Genomic DNA, 16,575 nt, shown 5'->3' on the forward strand with positions numbered 1-16,575 from the left:
AAATTTAAATTTTCGTATTTATTTATGTAAGGTCTGCACTAAAAATTTTAATGCAAGTTTCCAGATGCAGATATCATGTGGATCATTCAGTAACTAAATTTAATAACTTTCACTTATTTATAAAAGTCTTGATATTTAGTATAGAAAAATCAAAATTTCTTCATGCATATGCACGTAATTCTGAGTGGTTTTTTTTTTTTTTTTTTTTTTTTTTTTTAGAATTATGAGAAAGCAGTAACATTCAGGGTAATTTTTAATAATTATCTTCAGCCCCTCTGTGTCAGATGTAGCTTTCAGGCAGCAGTTGTTCTTTAACTTTAACTCACTTTTATGCTTTACCATTATGCCTCACTATGACATTCAAGTTATAGTCTGTGATGCACCATTGTTGAGCCTATTCTTATTTACAGAAAGGTTGTTTTCATTAGTTGTTTATGATGAGGGGTTTGGACCCCCACCTGCAAAAAAAAAAAAAAAAAAAAAAAAAAAAAAAAAAGGGAAAAAAAAAAAAAAAAGAAAAGGGAAAAAAAAAAAAAAAAAAGTCTATTGATGGTTAAAAGTATTATTTGATACATCTTTTAAAGTTTAAATCATCATAAAAGCATGCATATATGCACATACTACCTAAACATGTATTGAGCAATCAAGGCCATGCATAATATGCACATACTACCTAAACATATATTGAATAATCAAGGCATGGGCCCATCTATGTTTTATCATATTGTGCTCTCCTTATACAGGGGTTAGAACTCTAGACCACTGTTGTGTCTTGACCTGTAATGTGCATGTTATTACTTATGAAATGTGTGGTCTGCTAAATTGTACAACAGCTAACAGCACTGGAATTTGCAGGAGTCATCAATGGTTATATTAACATGTCTTCAGTTTTCTCAATAATTTATGTACTGTATATCAAATGTATAGCTAAAGTATATTATCACAAAGTGTAACTGCAATGCAAAGATAGTACCATTCCTGCAAAATGTGCATTCTGTATTAGCAGAAGAACGGTGTGTATTCTGTATTTTCGTGAGGTATAGCAATTGAGTGGTTAAGATGACTTAACACTGGTTTTTTATATCTGTATTCAGATCTTGGCAAAGAGACTGGCAGCATGGGTATTTTCATGGTTTTCTCCATCTGTAACTTAAATCTAAGACAGTTTCCATAGAAAGTGTTCTACAAAAGCATCCCACTCGTCAGGCAGATAGCCCTCATATGTACTTTGCCATAAACCAAATCAGTCATAAAATTAATACAACTAATTCAAGTGTCTTGTATACGAGTGATCTCAAACTGGTGACCCCCCAAAGCAGTTTTATGTGGTTTGTGAGCACATTTCAATTATGTATTTGGTGCAAACATAGTGTAAAAAAACATTTTAAGATTTTAGTTGTTTGAAGTCCAAGTTTACTTAATTTTCATAACCATTAAAAACGAACATGAAAACGCACCAGAAAATAAAAAAATTAAATTAATTTACAGTGTGATGTAAATCTTATTCAAGCATTTGAAGATACAGATTTTATCAACTTTTACTCTTTGGTCAAAAAATAAATAAGCTTATTTATGAATTTTTGCACTAAGAATAATCACTTTGTTTAGAAATGCATTATATGTGAGCTGCCATTTTCACATTTGAAAATTAATAAGAAAACAACCCGATTGACCAATGAGCATCTGCAGTCTATTGTTAAGATAATTCAAGTAAAAGTTGCGAACTTTATCAGAATCAAGATGCCATCAAGTGACAAGCTGTAGTAATAAATAAATAAATTTTTAATTATTTAAATGCAATTAGATGTACTTATGCGATGAAGAAAAGTTAAGACAGTGCTTTGTCTTTATTATTCTTTTTTGTCTCACTAGAAAATTTTCTCTGACAAATGTGTTTATAATTTTTTTAAAATTTTTAGTTTAAACTAAAGTTAGTTATTTAATGATTAATTAAACATGTTAGAACTATTTTAAATAAATGTCAGTCTGAAAATTTAATATTTAGCTGTCATTATATTTGAATAATAAATTGTAGCCAAAAAAAAAAAAAAATTGTAGGTACCAAACTTAGGTAAAAAATAAAAATTAGAATTTTTACTTTGCAATATCATTATCATTATTTATGTATGTTTTGATAAAATATTTATTTATAAAATTTTAAATTTATTTAAAATATTTTTGTTTTTTTAAAATATATATATATATATATATATATTCCTGGCTCATCAGCTGTTTTTATATTTTATATTTGGCCTACATACAGTCTTAGTTTGGTACCACTGCTGTATGCAATATATTCAGCATTTTTATAACAGTATTATTTTTAAGTCCTTATATTCCACTCTGAACATTTTACTATAGATTGTTGATTTGTGCCAACTGGTTTCTCATGCTGACCTTGGAGTTATAGTTAAGGCCAGTTTACACTGATCTTGAGTGAGCCCCGAGTGACTTTCAGTGAGCCTCTCGTCCGAGCGTCTTGAGCCGAGGGAACGGACTTGTACTCTGATAGATTGTTTACACCAATCAGAGCAGACTGACAACTCGCCTCCGTTAGTTTGCAAAATGGATACTGACTTGCAAGTTGCTGTGCTTGAAGTAGTTTCCAATGAATTAATTTCTGTTCTGGGGGGGGGGAAGGAAAAGAAATCAAAACATGACTTTTGCCTAGAAAACTAGTTTGCCGTGAGGGATTGGGAGCATTAAATCAACTTTTAAATGAACTCCAGGGCAAGGATATCCAAAGTTACAATAACTTCATCAAAATGGGTGAAGGATAATTTGAAACTTTATTGAAATAGTCACTCCACTTATTCAGGAAAAACTTTTGAGATGCTCTGCCAGCAAAATTAAAACACAGATAACGCTTTGTTTACTGGGGACGGGTGACTCCTACAGTTCTCTGCAATATTTATTTCGAATGCCATAATGCACAATCAGCATATTTATTCCAGAAGTGTTTGAGGCCATTTTCTGTTTATGAGTGAAAATTATTAATTTTTTGCTTGAACTCTCCAACACCCTCAAATTATATGCCTTCTGTCGGCGATTTTTATTTTAATACTTCTGACTTATCGTTTGTAAATAAAATCTGATTTGTGGTTCAAATAAAAAGGAAAGTTTATAAAACAAAATTTTAGATTACATTTTATTAGATGTAACTGGCCATGAGTAGAAACTGGTCTTTTGAAATTTATATCAACAAAATAAAATAAATGTTTGCCCTTTCACTTATTTTTTTAAATGAAAACTATATTTTATTGGGGAGTTGAATAATATATAATTTAATTGTTTTTTGATTAAAGAAAATTCAGAAATAAATATATTTAAAATAAATATTTTGAATCTGATATCCTAATTTAATTTTCTTCTATGTTTTTTATCTACAATATCAAAAACCTAAATCCATTCTGATCATTAGTTATACCCACATTATATTTAGGCATTACTAAACAATGGTTGTAATATTCAGGTAGTGAAGTATCCTATAATACTTCACAAGATGCATATGCATTAAAAAATGCCATAGTTAGATTATCGCTGCATCTCAGCGTTTACGATATGAAAAAAAAAAAAAAAAAAATTGGACACAACGTCTCTGTGAAAACTGTTCAGAGTTATTTATTGCCCGGATAGATTTTCAACTGGTTCGAAGAAAAAATGTACTCATTGACTCATTCCCCCTACGTTTCTTTTCGGACGAAGTGAGGAAGTGAGCATGTACATTGTCAAAGTAGTCGCAGAGAGGGCTTGGTTGTGGGTCCCTCGGACAGGTGTAAACTAGTCTTTAGTCAGGCAGTGGAATACTCTTCACTGAAGTCACTAGAAATTCTGTTTGGTTTACAACTAACTGAAGCTAGAAGCCATCTCAGCAATATACAAATGTGTTTGGATATTACATGATATGTGAATGTTGCTGAAATGTTTATTATAATAATGAAACACTAAAGTTTTGCTATTAATGGTTAAGTATTTTAATAATTTATCAAACAAAATATTTCTTTGTAAGTTATATCTTAATGCAGCAAAAGCTATGCTAATACTTTAAGTTTTTAGAGGGCATTATATGTTAGAATCAAGTATTGAATAAATTATATATTATCAGTGTTTAAAATTTTGTAAAACCATGTATTGAAAAATTTTCTAAGTGGGAAATATTTCATAAAAGAAGAATATTTTATTTCTACTTACTAGAAGCATATTTTATTTACGGAAGTTTTTGAAAGAGTGCATTAAATAATGAATTCAGAATAATAGTTTAATCTAAAATTTAATGTTATTAAATCTGGAAATGTAAAACATACAAATTCCTTAAAAAAAATGTTTTGTTTATATATTTGTATGTATAAGTGGTCTCTGTTTGTGAAAGAAACTTGTAACATTTTACTTATCCAATTTCATTACAATTAATAAATAAAAAATACTTTTAATTGTGTACTTTGTGTAATGAGAGGTATCTTGTGTCTGTGATTTGAAGAAATTAAAACAAAACAAAACAAAAAAAAAAAAAAAAAAAAAAAAAAAAATTGCTGCTTTTATGACTAATTTATCAATTTCCTTGTCTCATTTCTGTTTGAAATTTATCTTCTGAGTTGTTCAAACACTACGAAATTCTGTTTTTATTATGCATGATTTTGTAAAAGTGATCTTTTGCTTTAGTTTTGCATGTTGGATCTTTGTTAAGTAAAATATGAAGTAGGTAATGGAACTATTAAAAATATTTTGTTTATACTTTAGTGGAATAGAAGAAAAAGAAAAAATATACATAAAATGCAATTATTTAAATATTTTTTTTTAAAATTTAAACAATGTATAGTACATTTAATTTCTTAGCTTTCTATCATAATTAAAAGTTCTTTATTTCCATTCTCATGAATTTTCTTTTCCTTTTCCCCTTTTTTTTAAGATGGAGCTTTAGTTCGTCGAAGTTCAAGGAAAAGAAAGTTAGCTAAAGTTTTGAAAGGTAAGATTTTAGCTTACTGACAAACGGTTAAATTGCTTAAGCTAATTAAAATTTTTTATTTGAACTCTTTTGATGTGTTATACTATTACATAAACATTTTAACTTAAATCATTTATGCCATTGTTTCAAATAAATATTATAAAGATATTCAGTAATTTATTATTTGTTTTACTTATAGTGCACCTGTTTGTCAAGTTTAGTAACATTGTGAAGTAAAGCATTTTGAATTGAATAAAAATTTTAATATATTTTAATGTGCACTTTTTGAGGAAGTTACATTTTTGAAACAGTGTATCAATGAAAAAAATATAAGATAAGATTAAAATGTAATGTAGCAGGAGGTAATGAAACATTTTGAGTAAAAAGCATGTGCTGGCAAAACACATGCACTCAAAATGCATTTTTGAAATTAGTTCTAATAGTTGACTCGGAGCTTATTTATATTATTTAAGAAATATTAAATATCAGAAGACACTGAACTGAAAGTTGCAGCATGAAAATATGTGATACAAATTAAATATATTTTCATTGTTTGTATGAAACATTTGACAGAATTTTAAGAAATGATACAAAATTACTTCAAAAATATACCGTATTTGATGGCATATAAAGCACACGTTTTTCCTAAATTTGGTCTCAAAAAAGTTACCTGCATCTTATACATGAAGGACACGGGTTAACTTTCAATACTGAATGCTATTTTTAGCCCGGATAAAGGTCTAGACACAAATAACTTTTTCTACATCTACATGTATGTGGCCTTCTAAATAAGGGTGCATCTTATATGCCGTCAAATATGGTAATTTCTGAGTAACCGAATGTAATAAACTCGTGGTTTACAGTCTTTAAGCTGTATATGTAAAGCGCATGCTCGCTTATTCATTTATTGAGCGAAAAGCAGTTAAGAAATTAAATTCTTCACCATGTTAGCTCTGAAGTAAACAACAGCATATGCTGCTGAAGGTACGCGTGTGCATCAAAAAAGTATTAAGTTGCCTAATTAATTTTTTTTAAATCTTTATTTTAAAGGGAATAGTTTAATCTAGGAAAAAGTACTACAAGACCTATATTTTTAAATTTTGGATTTTAAAACTATTAGAGGTATAATTGTTGAAAAAATTTATTGATTTCGGAAAAATTGCAAAAAAGTCCTTTGAATAAAATTCATTTTCAACCCCCAACAACTAAAATTCTGTAATGAATAATGCAAAATTGAGCAGCTCTTGTTTATATTAGTGTTAAATGCTATACATACTCTTTCTTTTGTTATTTTGAATCATTATGATAAAAAAAATTGAGATGTCTACTAAATGTATGTGAATGTGTGAATTTATTAGATTATGAAACTGGAAATCTAAAGCAAGAACTTGGTAGTGATGTTGATGATACTGATATTACTGAACGTGACTCAGAGGCTAATTCCAGAAAAAGGAAAGGAAAAGCTATTGCAAGACCAAAGAAATATGTTCTACCACAGTCTGTGAGTTCAACTGGGTCTTTTAATAATGGTAATTTCCAGTGAAAGATTGTATTTATCCACTCTTATTTGCATAGTGTAATTAGAATGCCATTTTTTTAAACTTTTATTTCCTATGATGGAACTACATAGAAATAAATTAATGCAGTTGTCTGTAATAAAAAGAATTCTTAAGTCAGTAGATATATTTAGAATATATAAAATGTAGTCTATGAAAGTTAAATCTCAGAGTTTGTAAATAAAACTACATGACTACATTTTAATTTTTGTGCGATATGTTTATTCTCACATTATTAAACACTTATTGAGTTTTGATTGCATACTGAATTTCCAGAATTGGGGAAGAATCATCATAACTGTACAAAAGGCTCTGATGAAATTTTCTGAAAGTCTGAGTTACATTATTGATTTTAGATTGACTTCAAGTTATTTTATTAGAAAATTAATATGTATTATAAAATGAAGTGTCAGAATGCTGTAGATAAAATATTTTAGTGGAAGATATGATCAAGAGTAAAGATGACTGCAGGATTTAAACTTGGTATTGAATTAGATAATGCAGGTTTTGAACCTTGAACCCACATGTATAAACTAAGGTTTATTATTAGTAGATTGGAGTATGTTATTAAAAATTTTATTCTCTCAAATGTGCCAAGAAGTATAATCACATAAAAACTAATAGGAGATTGGCTGGTAATTAGTGTATATGGTGAACTAGAAAACAAGATAGTAACTTACGCATTATGGTATTTTGTCATTGCTTAGGATAAGGTGATTTTGAATTTAGTTAAGTGTTTTACAAAAGAAAAATGATTTCGCTCTTAAGGACCTGCGAGAGTACACAGTCTCATTTTGTTTATTAAAATGTCTGTTTCTGTGACAGCATTGATAGTACACTGTCTAAAAAATGTATATACAGTTAAGTGAGAGTATCTGCTTACTGGTGTCAAAGTTAAATTTTCATTACAATATTTTGTAGAGAGTTTTCTCAACAGATGCCACTACTCTCACAACTGTATCGTCTGGTGTATGATAGTAAATCAGAATGGCTGAGGCATGCTTGGCATTTGAAGAATGGAGGTCTATTCTAAAAAGGTATTTCAATTTTGAAAATTCTGTTTAAGTTCAGCACCAGTGGAGGCATGAATTTCAGTCTTCAATGTGTTAGGCAATTACGCAGGTTTGTGGCAAATTTGAGATGCACCATAGCACTTGTGTTCTGCACAAGAGATAAACCAAAAGCAAAGATCCATGCACATATTGGAAACAAGAAACTACAGTTTCATGTACAGCAGTCCTCACAGGCATATTGACCAATATTATTCAAACAACCATGGACTATGTATCTGGCTGGCAATGATCACAATTAAGTAATTGTTCAGGTACAGGGGTAGGAAGATTATATTAAACCTAACCCAAGCAAACCTCTGATATATTAACCTATAATTAAATTTGATACTAACACACATTAAATAATTTTTTCATTAAAGTGTATATAAATTTTTTGATGGAAATGTGTATTTGCACTTTTTAAAATAATGTGAGGTACAGAGATTAAAGTACATTTATGCAAAGTTACCATACAATTGAAATATTTACAAAAGAAAAGTTTTGAAAGTCACAATGTTTTCCCTTTAGCAGTGGCGTAGCTAGGGTGGGGGAAGGGGGGATATCTGTTCCCGGGCGCAGCATTCAAGGGGCGCCAAATTGATGCTACAAAATTTTTTAATGAAATGTTTTCCATTCTTAGCACACAGAAAGGGGGCGCAAATTCTTCAGTTGTCCCCGGGCGCTGTAAACTCTAGCTACGCCCCTGCCCTTTAGGCACATCTTAACACTTTGACTCACGCTATATTATTTTTACAATTTTTTTTTAACTAAAAACTCTAGAAATTGAATATTATGATTCTAGAGACAAGTAATATATGAATTAAAAAATATCTACTCTTGCCCATTGTTCTGTGGGTGGTGGACGCACTGTGAAACCAGTGCGCGTTTAGGAGTTTGAAACTTACTGTGGTAGTAGGGGGGAGGAACTTACCTTTTTCCGTGCGCATTTCCAATAAATGACAAAATTTACGAATTTAAAAAAAAATGTGTGTAAGAATTGTATTATATGTAAATTTTTTACATTTTTTTACAAAGTAAATCGTCAGAATAAATTAAAAAATAAACATTTATGTAATTTTACTATAGCAGTGAGAGTATTAAGTACCTGCATAATAAGAACGTTCAGATAAATGGATTAAAAAACTCAGTAAAGTAAGGGGAAAAAAATCAGTGTTTTTTTTTTTTTTTTTTAATTTCAAAGAACACATTTTTTTTGTGACACTATTCAAAGTATGTTTTGTCTCTTTGGTACATGCATAGACTCACATTGCACATTTCGCATATGTAATCTTGTTCTATGAGGTTTCTTCCTTGTGCTACAAAATGTACACTGCCTGGATCTTCTAAATTTCATTGGTATATGTCCAGCGTTATTTAGTTTCTTTTCATCTGGCACATGAAATTTGTGGTTTATTATGTTACTTGGGGGGCTTGGTCTTTTTGGCTTTAGTACGGATCATTCGCTTCCTATTCATATTTATTTTATTCGTATTTTGTCCCAAAACATTTAGAAAATATTTTTAATATAAATAAAACTTTTAGTACGTGATTTCTATTTTTAATTATAGCAAAGTATATTTACATTAAATTTAAACCACACCAAATAATTTATAAACTCACAACACTAGCTTGGAAAGCAAGTGTGTTGAGGTCAGAGAAAAATCTCTGGAAAAGAAACACCTTTTCACAGGGCAGGTGCATGTATTGTTTAGTAATAAAATAACTCTGTGGTTTCAAAGCCCTTTATCTATATCTGGTTTTTTAAAAAAAAAAAAAAAAAAAAAAAAAAAAAAAAAAACATTCCTATTTGAAAGTCAAGCAAATGCCATTGTGAAGAGCAGTGGTTTCAAGGCACGACCACCGAGTCTCTAGAGGACTGTGAGCACTGTGACACAATGCTCTAGTGGCGCAGTAGTCGCGCCCTGAAACCACAAAGCAAATGCCATAAATAGATAGGTTTTTTTTTATATATGATGGTTTTTTTTTATATATGCAGTTTAATTATTGCAATTTTTTATTTTTCACGATAGAAATCATGATGTGTGTTGAATAGGTTTTGAAATTTAAAGTTGTTTATGTTAATAAAAGGAAGTTAATTTGTCTCACTGAAAATGAATTTTAAAAGGCATTCTATTTAAAGTACTAAGACTTAAAATATATATGATTCTGCGGTCATTTTGTGTTATTTAGAGGTAAAAGATTAGTAATCAATTGATTTTGACTCAAAAATTTTGGAAAGAAGAGGAGAAAAAAATTCGAAAATTGGTGATTTCAGGGTGCGATCATCGCGTGTCAAAGGGTTAATACATACATAACTAACTTTGCAATTGATTATTTTATTATAAGCACTGTTTGATAACAGTTTTATTTTGATGGGAAAAGGTATATTTCAACCAAAAATTGTAATACTTGTTTTTTTTTTTTTTTTTTTTTTTTTTTTTTTTTTGAGTTATTGCAATACTTAATGTTTCCTTCATTTTCAAGAACTATTGTGTGTGTATATATATATATATATATATATATATGTATGTGTATACAGTCAATTACCGAAAATCCGCCGACCTAAAATCCAGCAACTCCTGAAATCCTCGTTGTCTCTCAAAATATAAGCATTCAGTTTATAGGTTCCGAAAACTGCAACATTGAGTACTAAATATCAAAGAAAAAATACTTAACGAATAATAATGAGTCATAAGGGAAATACCAAATTATTGACATCATGATCAAAGTTTTTTCCTCTCTAATCTGCATCAAGGTAAGAAAGCAGACAATTCACTCAACTCTTCTTTCAAGTTCATGATTCACGTTGTTGTACAGTCAAAGTCATTAATCCGGACTCGTCGGGACTTCGGCGATTCCGGATTATCGATTTTTCCGGATTATAGATCATCAGTTTAAATCTCGTAAGATGGTATGCAGAAATTTTAAAATTAAAAATATGAAACCGTAATTTATGAAATAAAGAACAATTATGATCTAAAGGGTATCAAAATTTATAAAAAAAAAAAGCTTAATATTTATTTGTTTACTTTATTAAACATTTCTTTCAATGTAAGTTGTTTAAGTTGCTTCATTTTATGTGATAATACTTTCTCTTTAATTCTATAAACAGACATAATTTCTTGTTCAGTTACTAAGTTCCGCTGTTTAAGTCCCGTTAATTGCTGTGCCGAGAATACCGACTAACTTGTCAATCGAATTTTTTTCGTTTTCACTAACCTCTCTGTCACATTCTTCATGTCTTTATCCATTTTTTGCAGCAATTCCACTTTTTGTTTGTTGGACATTGAAACATACTTTTGTTTTGTAGATCCTTTGGAAGTTCCAGCATCGGAAATTCTATTTGACATAATCGAAAGTTCAAGTTTACTTTTATAAAATTGCTCTTACAGTCTGCAAAAAATAATAAGCGGGATCCAATTCGAAGATTAAGAAACAACGCAATCATTAACATTAAGTGAAATAGATAATTAGATAATTTTAGCTTACACCGTCCGTTATACATTAAACGCGCAGGCGAAAACGTATTCTGCACTTGCGCACATGCATATGCGCAGTAGTCAAGGTCTTACGCGCTCGCGTAAAACGCCTGTGCACATGTGCCAACGTGGCGCATGCGCTGAAGGTTTTTAGCTTTGAGGTCCGGATTATGGGTGTCCGAATTAACGACTTTTGACTGTATTTTCTGAGCTTTGTTCTTTCACAAGATTATTTAGTGCTTTTTTTTTTTATCCGAATATTTTGTGGATAAATTAAGAATATTTTAAATTTCAGCCCTTTTTAATACAGTTACAGATTAGAAATGCACTCATGATTTTACTGCTTGCAACATTGAAAAACGTAAACACGTTGCATTGATGGTAATGTAAAAAGTGCAAATTCTGCAAAAGATGGAGACAGGTGCCACTCCTCGGTTTATAGCAGAATCGTACAGAATTGTGATACGAAAAAAATAAAGAAAAGCTGTTGAAATTTTACAGCAACAGTGATTCTAACACCGGAATCCGAAACCGGAAATCTTTGCATGAGGCGAAATCGGCAAACCTCAATGCTGTATATATATAATACAGTGAATAATATAATCAATTTATATATGTAATAGCAATTTAATGCATATAATAAGTTATTGCAATAATTTGTATAATAATTTAATTAAATGTTTCTAATATGCCTTATTTATTTTGCACTTTTAGTCTGAATATTATGATTTATCATTTCTGTCCTGAAATCCGCAAAATCCTAAAATCCGCACAACCTCTGGTCCCAAGCTTTGCGGATTTCTGGAATTTTACTGTATCTGGTTGTAAGAAAAGTTTTCTGTAAGAAAACGTTCTTAATAAAGTTAGAAAAAAAGATGAAAGCAGTACCTTTAGTGCTCGTAGTAGTCAACACCCAAATCTATATTTTTCTGCCAATTTTTTGCTAATTTTTCAAGCACTTTGGCCCAGAAACTTGTGGCCGCAAATCCGAAAACAGATCAACCTCATTTTGGACATTGTGTGCAAAATGGAAGCTAGCATTATCAAGATGTAGCTGCAGGTGTGAAAAAAGATGTCGAAAGGAGCGATGTCAGGGCTATATACAGTCAAAAGTCGTTAATCCGGACTCGTCGGGACTTCGGCGATTCCAGATTATCGATTTTTCCAGATTATAGATCATCAGTTTAAATCTCGTAAGATGGCATGCAGAAATTCTAAAATTAAAAGTATGAAACCGTAATTTATGAAATAAAGAACAATTATGATCTAAAGGGTATCAAAATTTGCAAAAAGAAAAAGCTTAATATTTATTTGTTTACTTTATTAAACATTTCTTTCAATGTAAGTTGTTTAAGTTTTGCTTCATTTCATGTGATAATATTTCTCTTTAATTCTATTAAACAGACATAATTTCTTGTTCAGTTACAAAGTTCCGCTGTTCAAGTCCTATAATTGCTGTGTTGAGAATACTGACTAATTTGTCAATCGAAATTTTTTCGTTTTCAATAACCTCTGTCACTTTCTTCGCTATCGGAAGCGAATTATAATGACGAGGAACTTGTTTTAAATCATATCAAAGACGGAGCACATCGAGATGAAATACTACATTTGATAAGGAATTATAAGCCAAATAAAATACAAACATCTGCCCTGAAGATAAGGATAGTGCTGACAGATCAACTTCCAATTCATTACGCGCCCGGCGCGGCGTTCCCCCTGCCGAGCAGCGTGAAATTGATAAACAGATTTGGGATTTCAAAACATACTTTCGCTTTAGATCCTTTACATATTAACAAATATATATCGGAAATTCTATTTGATATAATTGAAAGTTTAAATTTACTTTTATAAAATTGCTCTTACAGTCTGCAAAAAATAATAAGCCGGATCCAATTCGAAAATTAAGGAACAACGCAATCATCAACATTAACTGAAATAGATAATTATTTAGCTTATACGTCCATTATACATAAAACGCGCACGCAAAAATGTATTCTGCACTTGCACACACTCATATACGCAGTCGTAAAAGGTCTTACGCGCACGCGTAAACGCCTATGTGCATGTGTCAACGCGGCGCATGCGCAGAAAGTTTTTAGTTTTGAGGTCCGGATTATAGATCATTCCGAATTATGGGTGTCCGAATCAACGACTTTTGACTGTAGTATATGGTCAAAAGATCCCATTCGAATCTGTACAGAGTCAGCCGGTGAATGCAGACACATGTGGTCTTGTACTATTTTGATATTACCTCCTTTGTGTCTGAACTCAATTAGGTGTTTTTCCTTGATAGCAGACTAGCTTCTCACTGTACACCTTACTGTTGAGGGTTTTACCTTTTTCCAGATACTCTTTGTGGATAATACCACAGCAGCCCCATTAAATACAAAGCAGTATCTTTTTGTTAGTCAAACTGCAATTTGCGATGCTGCGGACAGTCTCAATGAGTGCAGACCAACCCCTTTTTTAGCCTGTGTTGTTGAAGTAAATCCAGTTTTCATCACAAGTGACAATCTGGTCTAGAATTTTGTCCTTGCATTGATATTCGAGCATGTTAGTAGAGGCCCGAATGTGTCTGTCCTTATCTGCTTGAGTCAACTCTTGCAGCACCCAGCGACTGAACTTGTACGTCAAGTTTATGTGATGCATATCATGCAATGGATGTGGCACTAGTGTCTAACTCCTTAGCTTGCTCTAGAGTGGTTGCATACTGATCTTCTTCCACAGTTTCTCACAGGCAGTCCTCATCAACATCAGTAGGCCAGCCAGAGTGATCTGTTTCTTGAATGTCATAGTCCTTGTTTTTGAACTTTCGGTACTAAATCTTCACAGTGTCATATGATACAACATTAGTACCTGAAGCTGTATGTATAATTTGGTGACATTCTTTAATTTACTTTTTGCCACAGGACTGGAAGTAAATGATGGTTCTAATTTGCTATTGTTCTAATCTAGCATGATAGTTTCATTTCAGGTACCTTGTACTTAATGACAATGATTTTTTTTTTTTTTTTTTTTTTTTTACAAATTTTACAACACAGTGTTCTAAGCAAGTTTTTTTCTTTCAAATGCCAAAAATCATTTGATAAAGTATGATTAAACACACCAATGCGAACTATTTGTGCAGACAAGATTTGTGGTGGCGGGAGACCTTCGTTAAAATCCGATATATTTGCACTTGTTCATTCTTTAAATTATTATTCTAACTGATGAACTTTAAAATTTTAGGTTCAAAACGTCAAAGGGGAAGGCCAAGAAAAACTATAGTTGAAAGTGAACCAACGCAAGCTTTTTTGGTACAGACTGCTGATGGCCAAACTCTAATGATGCAAGTGCCTTTATCTAGTATTCCAGCTGGTGTGACTCTACAGGAAATGGCTCAAACTATTGCCAACAGATTAAATCTAGGTCTTAACCAGGTTTGTTTTATACATAAATAAGAAATTTCTCAAAATTTTATTAATTCTTTTTCAGCATTTTCAGGTAACTATTATACAGTATGCCATTTTTAATAGGTTTTCCTACATTTACAACAATCAAAATGACTTATGACTAAACGTATGAATATTTATGACTGATTTGCTGCTTTTCATTTATATTCTAAATTTTTAATTTCTGAATCATATTTGCTTATGCACTAACTTTACTATATGTTACTTACTTCGAAACTCGTAAACGGTAAATGGTTTGAGATATTTATATATAAAATACTAAAGAGTCATCAGTAAATTTTTATGTCAACAAAAATTGTTATCTAATATTCATTAAGCTCTTAGAAAAACATTTATATAATACTTAATCTGTTATCATGGGATTTATTTTTAATATAACTAAGAATTCTACTTTATTAATACAAAATTATATGCTAAAATAAATTTGTGCTTTTTATCTATAAATTGTAACTAGCATTAATTTAATATGTTTAAATTATGTTTTAATCATTTCAAGATTGTTATGAATGTTTTTCTATGCTTATTCTGTAATGTTTGTTACACAATTATCTTTAATTGGTTAGCAAAAATATATAAATAAATAAATAAAAATGTTGCTGCAAATCGTACAAAAATAATTACAGTAAATAAATGATTTTACTTTTGCTTTTCTTTTACTATTTTGAAGAGGGAAAAAAGGGAGGGGGGAATTTATTATTTCAGGAAATTGAAAGTTTTTCTTTAGTTTAAATATTGCTTTATATAAAAATTTGCATTAACAAATGTGAAGCAATAAGAGTATGATTTGATTAATAAATGCGATTTATATTGTTTTATAAAATATTTACATTATCACGTATAAAGATATTAACTATCTGAATGCTTTGAATGCATATATGTGCTTTCAAAGATCTCTCAATCTTGATTATGAAGCAATAAGTATGTTTGCTGCTAAAGATTGTGTTATACCTAAGCATGCGTACAGAAGGAAAAAATGCATTTTTTCTCCACTGTACTTAGCTGTTCTTTAATAATCTTTTCTTCATATGTAAGCTTTTATGTATTTTTATGGTGCATTTTTTGTTCTTATTATGTCTTTGATATGAAGAGTGAATGTATGATGTCACTTTGGCACAATTTTTTTTTTTTTTTTTTACTTACCAGCAATGCAATTAATATATCCAGTATGTCTAATGAAACTAATGATTTTGTTATGAAAGTGTGATAAGTGTTTTATTATTAAAGATACTATCAGTAAATCTTGCCTAAAAAATTTTAATTTATTCAGCTAAGTTTGTATTTTATCGTAAATGGGCTTAACAAGGCACATACCTGAAATCTCTTGACTGAAAGTAACTATGAAAGTAATAATTTTGCTATAAAACTTAAATGACATCTTTAGATATAAAGTAAATTTTTAGATATTTAACAAATTGCAATGTTTCTAAAACTTAATGAAGACTTCCAAGTTTTAATGATAACAAATGGAAAAAATCAGACTTTAACTCATACTTTAATTCTATGTTAAAGAACATATTAGAAAACAATCAAAAATCTGCAATTCTAGCTCTTTCTCTCAGGCATTCCTGTTTCTGGAAAATAATAGTAAATGTAAAAATTCTGGGCAATCGCAAGTGATTATTTATGTATGATGCATTTATTGATAGCATATATATTTTATTTAATAAATAATGCATGTTTTCTTTCCAGGTAAATAATGATTCTGTTACTGAAGTAAAAGGTGATGAATCATCAAAAGAAAATGAAGCTTTCTCGCTTGGGAAAAATCTCAGTGAAAATAATTCTGAAACAAGCACTGTGGATTCTGCCGAGCCAGCTGTCCAAGATCATTCAATAGGAAGCACTACAAATTTCCCTATGACAGAGCAACTGGAAAATATGGAAACCCATTCTGAAGCTGATGTAGATAATTCTTGTGAAGATATCATATCAAATATGGATCATATTATTGTAGATCCTGTTTCTGAGTCAGAAGTTAGTGAAGTTATTTTAGAAAGTAAGCAGTGTTTAAAGTTTTTTGAATAATAAAGTAAAATTTATTGCATAACATCTTTTTAATGTAGTAATAAAAAAAAGTAACTCTATATACAAATT

The 16,575-nt window shown here is 30.2% G+C and overlaps 1 protein-coding gene across 1 annotated transcript in view; it reads left to right on the top strand.

The window, feature by feature from the left end:
* LOC118197917 (uncharacterized) overlaps positions 1–16,575 on the top strand; it is a 96,106-nt gene that overhangs the window by 30,550 nt on the left and 48,981 nt on the right. The window contains exons 6-9 of the mRNA XM_085821739.1: positions 4,907–4,963; positions 6,301–6,471; positions 14,258–14,448; positions 16,171–16,477. Of these exons, the coding sequence (XP_085677865.1) occupies positions 4,907–4,963; positions 6,301–6,471; positions 14,258–14,448; positions 16,171–16,477 (726 nt within the window). The remainder of the gene's footprint in view (positions 1–4,906; positions 4,964–6,300; positions 6,472–14,257; positions 14,449–16,170; positions 16,478–16,575) is intronic.

The sequence above is a fragment of the Stegodyphus dumicola genome, chromosome 8 (genome assembly GCF_044657685.1).
Source record: "Stegodyphus dumicola isolate Sdum_Otavi_A_Nest chromosome 8, ASM4465768v1".
Taxonomy (NCBI): Eukaryota; Metazoa; Arthropoda; class Arachnida; order Araneae; family Eresidae; genus Stegodyphus; species Stegodyphus dumicola.